The sequence below is a fragment of the Heloderma suspectum genome, chromosome 4, assembly GCF_057233095.1.
Source record: "Heloderma suspectum isolate Gila_16-S chromosome 4, 16-S_ref, whole genome shotgun sequence".
Lineage (NCBI taxonomy): Eukaryota > Metazoa > Chordata > Lepidosauria > Squamata > Helodermatidae > Heloderma > Heloderma suspectum.
This window is the reverse complement of record NC_139461.1, coordinates 209,744,906-209,757,681: the sequence shown is the minus strand read 5'-3', so window position 1 is coordinate 209,757,681 and position 12,776 is coordinate 209,744,906. Positions and strand designations below refer to the sequence as shown.

Below are 12,776 nucleotides of genomic sequence, written 5' to 3'. Positions count from 1 at the left end.
ACTTAGTCTGACCCCTGATATGGCTGCTACAAGCAAAGGTTACTGCAGCTGTATAATAGGTTTTTACAGGGTTCTTTTTCTTCCCCTGACTGTTACAGTCTTCCTCCCTCCAAGTTTTTTCTTGCAGGGATTTCTTTTGCTCTACTTAGAACATAAGAAGAGCCCTGCTGGATCAGACCAAGGGTCCATTTAGTCCAGCATTCTGTTCACACAGTGGCCAACCAGCTATCAACCAGGAACCCACAAGCAGGACATGAATGCAACAGCACCCTCCCACCCATGTTCTCCAGCAGCTGGTGTACATAGGCTCACTACCTCTGGTACTGGGGGTAGCACATAGCCATAAAAACTAGTAGCCATCGATAGACTTTTATTCCAGGAATTTGTCTAATCCCCTTTTAAAGCCATCCAAATTGCTGGCCATCACTACATCCTGTGGTAGCGAATTCCATAGTTTAAGAATGCCCTGTGTGAAGAAGTACTTCCTTTTATCTGTCCTGAATCTCCCACCAATCAGCTTCATAGGATAACTGCAGGTTCTAGTATTTTGAGAGAGCGAGAAAAGTGTCTCCCTATCCACATTCTTCACACCATGCATAATTGTGTAGACGTCTGTCACGACTCCCCTTACCCTCCTTTCTTCCAAGTTAAAACAATTCCACCTGTTGTAACCTTCTCTTATAGGGGAGCTGCTTCAGCCCCTTGATCATTTTAGTTACCCTTTTCTGCACTTTCCCCAGCTCTACAATATCTTTTTTATGTGTTATGACAAGAACTGTACAAAGTATTCCAAGTGTGGTCGCGCCATAGATTTGAATAAGGGCAGTATGATATTGGCAGTTTGTAATGGCCCTGGGCCTGAACTAAGTCGCCTGTAGTTTTAGAGGGGCCTAGAGATCCATAATGCTTTGCTTTGGTTCATTATTAAGTGCAATTTCCTTGCTGGTTGCCCTCTGAGCATGTGAGATGAGTCAAAGGTCGATATCGCCGCCCCAACACATACCGTGCTAATGAGTTACCATTTATCTTATCAGGGCCTAGGAAGTGCCTGAGAAGTGAGGCTGTGTTTAGGTTCTGTTTACAGAAAGTGCAAAAGCTGGGTTACAGTTAAACCTCAAAAAAACCAAGATTATGGCAACCAGCTTGATTGAGAACTGGCAAATAGAGGGAGAAAACGTGGAGGCAGTGACAGACTTTGTCTTTCTAGGTCCAAAGATTACTGCAGACACTGACTGCAGCCAGGAAATCAGAAGACGTTTACTTCTTGGGAGGAGAGCAATGACAAATCTTGATAAAATAGTTAAGAGCAGAGATATCACACTGACAACAAAGTTCCGCATAGTTAAAGCAATGGTATCCCCCGTAGTAACCTATGGCTGCGAGAGCTGGACCATAAGGAAGGCTGAGCGAAGGAAGATAGATGCTTTTGAACTGTGGTATTGGAGGAAAATTCTGAGAGTGCCTTGGACTGCAAGAAGATCAAAGCAGTCCATCCTCCAGGAAATCAAGCCAGACTGCTCACTTGAGGGAATGATATTAAAGGCAAAACTGAAGTACTTTGGTCACATAATGAGAAGACAGGATACCCTGGAGAAGATGTTGATGCTAGGGAAAGTGGAAGGCAAAAGGAAGAGGGGCCGACCAAGTGCAAGATGGATGGATGATATTCTGGAGGTGACGGACTCGACCTTGGGGGAGCTGGGGGTGGTGACGGCTGACAGGAAGCTCTGGCATGGGCTGGTCCATGAAGTCACGAAGAGTCAGAAGCGACTGAACGAATAAACAACAACAGGCATCTGTGCTGGGAAAGCTCTGATTGTTTCCCCTCTGACGTGGGGCTGTTAGCCTATGCTGGGAAAGTTGCGGATGAATGCTAATTAATGCTTGTTGCTGCCATGGTGCCTCACTGCTAACATGTATGGTATAAGACCCATTATACCCTTTGACTCTGGGTTCAGAGAAGCTGTCTCATCCAACCATTGGGTATGCCTGTGCGCTGTAAGTACTCAACGAAGCCTCTTTCTAAGCAAACCTGGATCTGGCTTATCACTATCTTGGCACCTCTAAATTAGGAGGCCCATGGCTGGGGCATACACATTGTATTCTCAATTCCTTTTCTAATTATGCCTAACGTGGAGTTTGCCTTTTTTTTTTTTACAGCAGCCACACACTGGGTTGACAGTTTCATTGAGCTGTCCACCACAACCCCAAGATCTCTTTCTTGGTTGGTCACCACTAGCTCAGACTTAAAATATGTGCATATATACATGAATATGCTTAGAGATGTTTAACTAATATGACTAATACACATAGATGTATTTTTCTATCTTAATAGTGAAAGAGAAAAACTGATGGATGAATTAAGAACGTTTAAGCCTTCATTGAATTCAGTGCCAAAGATTCGGGTCCTGTTCCTTGGGCCAGTCGGTGCAGGGAAGTCCAGCTTTTTCAATTCTGTGAATTCTGCTTTTCAAGGCTATGTGGCAAGCGATGCCATAGCGGGATCAGATTCCACAAGCGTGACTCTGCAGGTAGACCCGCACTGCTAAATCTAAAATTAAGATGCATTCCAGTCACTTAATATTTGGGATTAATTTTTTTCCTGATGTTTCAAATACATTTCTCTGGCAAATGTTGGTTCTTGTATCTTGCCAAGAAGACAGTTCTACTCTCACACTTGTGTGAAATTCACTTGTGCTCCAACCTCATCCTCACTCAACAAAATTTTTATTTGCACTTAAGCAAACTCTGTATCTAAATATCCAGCGTATATTTAGAAATCATGGTTTAGTCGTTTTTTTTTGTAGACTGGTAACCTGCTTTGTGACTGGAGTTTCAAAGCGGCTCACAGTTTACATAACATGCAGTGGAAACTTTAAATAAATACATTACCACCCATACATTAAAAAAAATCCCAGAAGGAGGAAGTGGTTGATGCTATATTAACTTGCCCCTCTCTCCTGGATTCTGTTTCACTAAGACTTAAATTGATCTTAAATGGCCCTGTGGTGGTGGAGGGGAATTTCTAGCTGGATCAGACATCTGATGTTTTGTTAGCTCTCCATGTTGGTGTGAAGAAGGCTTCCCACAATGGGTTAGCTCCCCCTATTGCCCATGAAAAGCAGGGACCTATGTAACTGCGTTTTAAACATTCTATTGGTCCAAACCCCCTTCTAGCCAATTCATCCCTGCTTTTCACCCGCTACAGAGCTAATTCTCATCTCCTCCTGTCTCAAGCCTATACTTATCTCTGTTTCTAAAATGTCTTAAACTCCTTACCACTTTGACTTTTTTCTCACAGCCAGCTTTTATGTTTTCACCCTCTGTTACAAAAAAAAAGTTCTCTTTTGCTTCTTTCTCTGCTGCTTGCCTATCACTTTCAATGGCCTCTCCTGCGGAGAAAACTATTTCAAAGCTTGAAAAGAAAAAGAAAACAATGACCCAAGTGAGAGTCATTAGGAAGGAGGATTGACCAGGAGGATCAGGGAGATCACCAGTTTGCTGGCTCTGGCTGCTTACTCTGGAATCTTTCAGCCATGGAGGATCAAATAAGAGATTACTGGCCTGGAGGCTATGGCCCCTGGCTTAGGCCAGGAAGAGAGTGATTCTGGCCTCAAAAGAAGTGGCCGAGGCAGAGGGAGTTGCCCCCCCCCCCCACACCACCCTCTCTACTCAGGAGGAGGAAGCAACAGAGCAGCAAAGGCTAGATGCGCCAACGACATCAAGAGATCGAATCCATTTTTTCTCCCGCATGTGGAGGATTCCCACCAAACCAGGTGGGCGGCTATTTTAAGTTGCAGTTTCAATTCCACTTGCAAAGGGAAGCCCCTCCTCCCTCCTCCTCCTCCATTGCTCAGACAGGGAACAATGAGATCAATCATTCTATCTATTGTGCCCACCTATCACAAGCATGGCTCAATTAGATAGTCTTATCTCAGATCAGTATGGCAGTAGTGGACAATCCGACTGACCATTTATTAGATAAATAAGCCTTGAGATCAAGCCATTCTGCATAACGCAACAGAAGCTTGCATACCTCTGAGTCTTCTTCCTCTCCTCCTCTGCACTTATAAAATAAAGGTAAAATAAAAATAAGACTTCAAAATCAAAACGGCCTAGCCTGACCCCAGAGCTTGCACTCATCAGCAGGCTCTGGAGATGACTGTCCAGACCCATGTTCCACAGCCACAGGTTGCAAACAGACCCAAGAGCACTTGGCTGAGCCCCAGTCTGACAGTGATTCCTCCATAATTTCACTTCAGGAGTCCCCTTCAGAATGGGGTGACGGTGGATGGTGAGGCATAGAGGTTAGAGCATCCCTCATGCAATTGATTCTTGTCTGTCTCTGTTTGTTTGTTTGTTTGTTTGTTTATTAATTATTTACTTCATTTCTATACCACCCAATAGCTGAAGCTCTCTGGGCGGCTCACAAAAATTAAAACCGCAAGTACAGCATAAAACAATATAAAATATGAAAGCTTAAAACTACAGTATAAAAGTACAAAATAGAAGGTCTTTAACGAAGAGGACTATTTACCTTTATTGTCTAAAGCAATTGCCTCCCTAGGTAGCGACCTGGCACAACCTGAGAAACAACAATCATTATCTGGAGGGGTGGCAATGTTTCTGGAACCCACGCTGACCACCAGAGAGGTTCCTTTTTCTAATCCCTTTAATAAACTAATGAAGGAAGAGTGGAAATCTCCCCTCCAGGGAAAAACAAGAGCCAGTACAGCAGAGATCTTACACTGTTCCACATGATGTGATGGAAGAACTAAAGTCACCTTAGTAGATCCCCCTGTGGTGGCCGTGCTCTCAGGCACTGTAATGCCAAAAGATGGTCATATTCCTCCAAAAGACCATGGAGAAAGGAGGTCTGATTCAGCTTTAAAAAAGGCATGTGAAGCTTCAGCAGTATCATTTTATTTCTCAAGAGCTTCTTTCTTATGGCTGGAAGACATAATAATAAGGAATTAGATCAGGCCACTTTATACAGAGGACTGATCAGACTCTCTAAATCTTTTGCCTTCCTGTCTGATGCCACACAAAATGCGCTCCAGTTTTCAGCACACTCCATGACAGCTACTAATATAGCCAGACATTCTATTTGGCTCATGCACTTGAACGTTGATGTTCCCTCAAGGGGAAATCTTGCTGGTGTACCCTTCACAGGAGCACATGTTTTTGGGGAAAGGGCCTTAAAAGTTATGCTCATAGAAACTAAGGATTAAAAACGTTATGCCTTCCTTCTCTCGACGAGAAGATAAAAAAACGCTTGCCTGGTCTTATGAGTCCTTTTGCCCATTCTGGTGCACTAACCAAAATTCCTTTCACTCCAAAAGCTACAGGTTCCCGAAACCAGTATGATCCAGATCCTGCTTCCAGCCCAGAACTGCCATCTCCTCTGCCAAACCATCTTCTGCTTTCCAGACCTCCAGGTCCAGACAACAACAGTTCTGATGCTAGGGAACCTGTCATAGGAAGGAGACTCCACCATTTCCTAGCTTGGGAACAACCCACAGAAGATCATTGGGTCCTGACAACCATCTCCTGTGGTTATCTCATAGAGTTTTAGAAACAACCCCCTCCTCAGTTTATCCCGTCCCCCACATTGCAATCCAGTGCCAAGAATCACATCATATCTACTGCAATGCAGCATATACTTCAAATAGGAGTGACAGAACTGGTACCATCTCATGAAAAATATGAAGGGATTTATTCCATCTTCTTTGTGGTTGCCAAAAGGGCAAAGGCTGGAGACCTATACTGGCCTTCAAACACCTGAATAAGTTTGTTAGATACTGACAATTCTGTATGGAGACACTCCAAATCATCAAGGAAACCCTTCACAAAATGGCATATTTGACATCAATAGACCTCATAGAGGCATAGCTTCATGTTGTCATCTCGCCACTTCACAGAAAATTCCTATGATTCACCTACCAGAATCATCATTACCAGTATAGAGCAATGCCATTTGGCCATCTTTGGCATCCCACATCTTTACCAAGATCATGGTGTCACTAATAGCTCACCTCCGGCTAAAGGCATGCATATTTTCCAATATTTGAACAACTTTCTTATTCAATCCATTTCCAGTTGCAAATCCTCGCAGGATTGCAGACAGCTGTTGAATGCCTAGAATGACACGGCTTCATCATAAACAGAAAGAAGAGCCACCTAACACCCACCCAGGTCCTCCTTCATCTAGAAGCACTAATCGACACCTCCAAGGGCTTTATAGAATCATAGAATAGTGGGGTTGGAAGGGGCCTACAAGGCAATCGAGTCCAACCCCCTGCTCAATGCAGGAATCCAAGTCAGACCATCCCTGACAGATGGCTGTCCAGCCTTGTCTTGAACGCCACCAGTGTGGGAGAGCCCACTACCTCCCTAGGTAATCGGTTCCATTGTCGTATTGCTCTAACAGTCAGGAAGTTTTTCCTGATGTTCAGCCAGAATCTGGCTTCCTGTAACTTGAGCCCATTCCGTGTCCTGCACTCTGGGATGATCGAGAAGAGATCCTGACCTTCCTGTCTGTGACAACCTTTCAAGTACTTGAAGAGTGCTATCATATCTCCCCTCAGTCTTCTCAAGGCTAAACATGCCCAGTTCTTGCAGTCTCTCTTCATAGGGCTTTATTTCCAGTCCCCTGATCATCTTTGTTGCCCTCCTCTGAACCCTCTCCAGTTTGTCTGCATCCTTCTTAAAGTGTGGTGCCCAGAACTGGACACAGTACTCCAGAGGAGGCCTAACCAGTGCTGAGTAGAGGGGAACTAGTACTTCCCGGGATTTGGAAGCTATGCTTCTATTAATGCAGCCCAAAATGGTATTTGCCTTTTTTGCAGCCACATCACATTGTTGGCTCATATTTAGCTTGTGATTGACAACAATTCCAAGATCCTTCTCGCTTGTAGTGTTGTTGAGCCACGTATCCCCCATCTTGTAACTGTGCATTTGGTTTCTTTTTTCTAGGTGCAGAACTCAGCATTTATCCCTATTAAATGTCATTCTGTTGTTTTCTGCCCAGCGCTCCAGTCTATCGAAATCACTTTGAATTTTGTTTCTGTCTTCCAAAGTATTAGCTATCCCGCCGAATTTTGTATCATCTGCAAATTTGATCAGCATTCCCTGCACCTCCTCCTCCAAGTCATTAATAAAAATGTTGAAAAGCACTGGGCCCAGGACTGAGCCCTGCGGTGCCCCACTCGTTACCTCTCCCCAGTTTGAGAAGGTCCCATTGATAAGCACTCTTTGAGTCCGATTCTGTAGCCAACTGTGGATCCACCGGATCGTTGTTTCATCTAGCCCACTTTGAACTAGTTTGCTCATCAGGATATCATGACTTTGTCGAAAGCTTTGCTGAAGTCAAGGTATATGATGTCTACAGCATTCCCATGGTCCACAAGGGAGGTGACTTGATCAAAAAATGAGATCAGATTCATCTGGCAGGACTTGTTCTTGACAAATCCATGTTGGCTTCGAGTAATCACTGCATTGTTTCCAAGGTGCTTACAGATGGCTTGCTTTATAATCTGCTCCAGAATTTTCCCAGGGATTGATGTCAGACTGACTGGTCTGTAGTTCCCAGGTTCCTCCTTTTTACCCTTTTTGAAGATAGGGACAACATTAGCCCTCCTCCAGTCATCTGGCACTTCCCCCGTCCTCCATGATTTCTCAAAGAGAATAGACAGTGGTTCTGAGAGTTCTTCTGCCAGTTCCTTTATTACTCTGCGGTGCAGTTCATCCGGCCCTGGCGATTTGAACTCATTCAAAGTAATTAGGTTCTTCTGCCAGTTCCTTTATTACTCTGCGGTGCAGTTCATCCGGCCCTGGCGATTTGAACTCATTCAAAGTAATTAGGTGTTCCTTGACCATATGCCTATCAATCTCAAGCTGCAATCCTGCCCCTTCAGCCTGTACTTCGCCTTTGCCAAGGGGGTCATAGACCCTCTTTTGGGAGAAGACTGAGCCAAAGTAGGAATTGAGCACCTCTGCCTTTTCTTTGTCATCTGTTATCGTTTTGCCATCCTTATTTAATAGCTGAACAACCATTTCTTTCCTCTGTCTTTTACTATGCACGTAGCTGAAGAAAGCCTTTGTGTTGTTTTTAGCATCCCTCGCTAACCTCAGCTCATTCTCAGCTTTAGCCTTCCTGACACCATCCGTGCAATTCTGTGCTACCTGCCTGTACTCTTCCTTTGTTACTTGGCCTTCTTTCCACTTCCTATATGTGTCCTTTTTTGTTTTCAGGTCATCTCTAAGCTGTTTGTGAAGCCACATTGGCTTCTTCTGTTGTCTTCCACCTTTTCTTCTTGTTGGAATTGTTTGAAATTGTGCCTTGAGAGTTTCCTTTTTTAAAAGCTCCCACCCATCTTGGACTTATTTTCTTGTTAGCGTCGTTTGCCATGGGACCTTACTGATAATTGTTCTGAGTTTATTAAAATCAGCTTTCCTAAAATCCAGGGTACGCATTTGACTACACTCAGCTTTTGCTTCCCTTAGAACCAAGAACTCAAGTACAACATGGTCGCTTTCCCCCAGAGTTCCTGCAACTGCTACTTTCTCCACTAAGTCATCTCTGTTGGTTAGAATCAAGTCAAGGATAGCCGATCCTCTAGTTCCTTCCTCTACTTTCTGTAGGAGGAAGTTATCCGCCACACAAGTCAAGAATTTCCTGGAGGGGCCATGTTTTGCAGAATTTGTCTCCCAACAAATATCAGGGAAATTGAAGTCCCCCATTACTACTACGTCATGCTTCCTTAAAAGATTGTCTATTTGCTTTTCAAAAGTTTCATCCTCGTCTTCTCCTTGATTGGGTGGCCGGTAGCAGACTCCAGCCATCAGGTTCCTTTTATTCTTTGCTCCATTTATTTTGATCCAGATGCTCTTGATGGGGCTACCAAGCTCATTCTCCTGTATTTCTGTGCAGAGATATGTATTTTTCACATACAGTGCAACCCCACCTCCCTTTCTGTTCCTCCTGTTCTTTTTGAACAAGTTATATCCTTCAGTTGCTGTATTCCAGTCATGAGAGTCATCCCACCATATTCTTATCTTGGAGAAAATAATCAAGCGTCAGGACCATTTGAAGGCAATTTATCATCAAAGAATAATCAACTTAATGGCCGCAACACATCTTCTGTGTTTGATGATCTCATGTCTTGGCATCCTCCCATTGGCCAGACTACTCTCTTGCCCCCCTTCAGTGGTTCCTGATGCCCTTCTAAGCTCAAATAGCAAAGAGGGATCACCTCCCTGTACATCTCCCTCAGCATGTCAGAGATTCCCTCAGATGGTGGCAACACCTCCAAAATCTACAGGTAGGCAGCCCCTTTGAGTAGCCAGATAGGATCACACTGACAACAGATGCCAGCCTCGAAGGATGGGGTGCCCACTGCAACTCCCTCCTGGCCCGAGGGAAATGGAACACAGAGGAAAAACACTACCACATCAACTGGCTGCAGCACAGAGCAGTCCACCTAGGTCTGAAATGCTTCTCACACCACCTGCTACATTCTCATGTCCTAGTCAGAACAGACAGTATAGTGGCAAAGGTGCACATAATGCATGAAGGAGGTACTAAATCCCGTCCCTTCATGTGGAGACCCAGAGCATGCTGCTATGGGCTGAGCTAAACTTAGCCTCCATATCAGTCCAACACATCAAAGGGACTCAGAACCATACAGTGGACTATCTAAGAACTGGGGGAATTGAACCTATATCCAGCAGTCTTCCAAGAAATCATACACTGCTTTGGCATCGAGATACAACCACAAGCTGCCAATATTTCTCTCCAGATTCCAGTCTTACGGAGCCAAATGAATAGATGCATTGTACATCAACTGGCTAAGGCTCTATGCTTTCCCTCCAATCCCCCTGTTAGCCAGAGTTCCACAGAAAATCAGAAAGGAACAAACCGCCATAGTCCTAGTAGCCCCCTTCTGGCTGTGATGACCCTGGTTCTCTGAGATCCTCACCATAGCAGTGCAAGGACCATGGTTCCTGCCCCAGAAGTCAGACCTCTTGTCTCAGGAACTGATACTCCACCCAGACCCAAGTTGGCTCAAACTAGCTGCCTGGCTGCTCCATCTACTTATCCTGGGCTATTCCGAGGATGTCATATGCACCCTGCTGGCATCCTGCAAGGATTCCACCACCAGAATCTATTAAACAACCTGGAAGGCTTTCTGCAGATCAGGTGAAAGGGAAAAACTCAATCCACGGGTGGCGGGCATCAAGGAACTCCTAGCCTTTCTCCAGGAAGGCCTCCAGATGGGCTTGAAGCTAGCCACCCTGCGTAGACAAATGTCAGCCCTGTCCTCAGTCCTTTCCAAGCCGGGTAGGCAGCCCCTAAGTTCACACACTCACATCAAAGGATTCTTCTAAAGAGTAGCTCTCAAGAGTCCTCCCACAGTCCATAAGTTTCCTTCCTGGAGCCTACAAGTTGTACTTGCTGCATTGACTAAACCTCTCTTTGAGCCAGTTAGATCTACCCTGTTACAAATTTTGTCACAAAAAGTTCTTTTCCTTGTTGCCATCACATCTGCTCACAGAATCTCTGAGATGGTGGATAACTCTATCAGAAAAAGCCTCATCACCTTCCGTAGAGATTCTCTTGTCCTTTGAACAGACCCGACCTTCATCCCTAAGATCAGCTTGCTATTCCATAGGTCACAGGTGCTTATTTTGCCCTCATTCTGCCCTAACCCTTCTCATCCACAGGAGAAGGTCTGGCACAAGCTGGATGTTGGCAGAGCTATTAAAGTTAACCTCAGAAGGACAGAGGTTGTAAATTCCTCCTTGAGAGAGGGAGTGGTGCCTGCTGCTTTAAAAGAGGTGGTAACCAGACCACTCCTGAAAAAGCCTAACCTGGACCCAGAGGATGTTAACAATTATAGGCCAGTGGCCAACATCCCCTTCCTGGGCAAGGTGCTTGAGTGGGTAGTTGCAGGACAGTTCTTGAATGAAACGGATTATCTAGATCCATTTCAATCTGGCTTCAGGCTTGATTTTGGAATCGAAACTACCTTGGTCGCCCTGTGGGATGACCTCTGCCGGGAGAGGGACAGGGAGAATGCGACCCTGTTGATTCTTCTGGACCTCTCAGTGGCTTTCGATACCATCGACCATGGTATCCTTCTGGATAGGTTGTCTGGGTCGGGAGTTGGAGGCACTGCACTACAGTGGTTCCACTCCTGCTTGGATGGCCGATTCCAGAAGGTGGTGCTGGAGGATTATTGCTCTGTGTCATGGCAATTGTGCCATGGGGTTCCACAGGGCTCTATTTTATCCCCCATGCTGTCTAACATTTATATTTATTATTATTATTTTATTATTGCATTTATACCCCGCCTTTTTTCCTCTTGCAAGGAACCCAAGGCAGCTCACATTATACTCCTCCTCTCCGTTGTATCCTCACAACACAACCCTGTGAGGTGGGTTGGGCTGAGAGTCTGTGACTGGCCCAAAGCCACCCAGTGAGCTTCCATGGCCGAGTGGGGACTAGAACCCGGATCTCCCGGCTCCCAGTCCGTCACTCTCACCACTACACTACGCTGGCTCTCAATTCTGGGCCCGATTCAAAGTGCTGGTATTAACATTCAAAGCCCTTATTGGCTTGGGGCCAGGTTATCTGAAGGATCGCCTCCTCCCATATGTGCCTGCCCAGATCTTAAGATCATCCTCAGCATCCCTTCTCTGGGAGCCCCTGCCAAAGGAAGTGAGGCGGGTGGCTACTGGAAGGAGAGCTTTTTCTTCTGTAGCACCCCGGCTGTGGAATGAGCTCTCTAGTGAGGTTCTCCTGCCACCTACACTATTCTTTCCAGCACCAGGTGAAGACCTTTTTATTTTTCCAGGCATTTTAGCATTTCAGCTTTCTAGAATTTTATCTTTGCTGTTTTAAATCTGTATTTTAAATCCCTGCACCACAGCTAGGTTTTAATCTGGTTGTATTGTTATACTGTGGTTTTAATGTTCTATATGTTCTATATTGTTTTATTGTGTGCTGTTTGGTTTTAATTTCTGTAAACTGCCCAGAGAGCTTCGGCTATTAGATGGTATAGAAATAAAATGAAATGAAATAAATAAGAGTCCTTTCAAAATTCTGACACTGTTTGTTTCCTTTCACCCTATTCCTATGAGCAAGAAGGTTACCAGTTCTACTTTAACAAGATGGTTAAAAGCATCTATTTTTTCAGGCTATGAGGCCTCCCGAAGCCATTAGGAGTCACAGCTCACTCCCCTAGGACAGCAGCCACATCAGCCGCCTTAAGCACTAATGCTCCCCTGGCAGAAATCTGCAAGGTGGCCACCTGGACAAGTCCTCTTTCCCTCATACAGCATTACAGAATAGACACATCTGCCTTAGCAGATGCCTCCTTTGGCAGCAGAGTCCTCCAGCAGGTAGTAGCAGTACAATAGACTCAGTCTCATATTTTTCCCACCCAAATAAGGGTTTTAGCTTTAGCATGTCCCATAGTGGGATGCCTTCCTCACATCAACCTGGAGAACAGAACATTGGTACTTACTGAGAAGGCTCCTTCTGGGTTGGTGTGCGGAAGGCATCCCAACCACATCCTGCAACACCACCAAGTCTATTTGCATAGGTAATCAGGCCACTCGTGTCTGCACTTGGCTGGCCTAACCTTCTCCTAAGGATCCTCAAAGTTTGCTTTCTCAGATTGCTTTCTAGGTATTTACTAACAAGCTATCTGTTCTTCTGTGGTTCTTCCTTACCAATGATACAAATAGACTTTTCTTCCTCAATTTCTGAG

General features: G+C 45.0%; 1 protein-coding gene across 3 annotated transcripts in view; it reads left to right on the top strand.

Moving 5' to 3' along the window:
- LOC146348013 (interferon-induced protein 44-like) overlaps positions 1-12,776 on the top strand; it is a 46,023-nt gene that overhangs the window by 20,281 nt on the left and 12,966 nt on the right. For all 3 annotated transcript variants that reach the window (XM_084852122.1, XM_084852121.1, XM_084852120.1), the window contains exon 4: positions 2,336-2,531. In XM_084852122.1, coding sequence (XP_084708248.1) covers positions 2,336-2,531 — 196 coding nt within the window. The remainder of the gene's footprint in view (positions 1-2,335; positions 2,532-12,776) is intronic.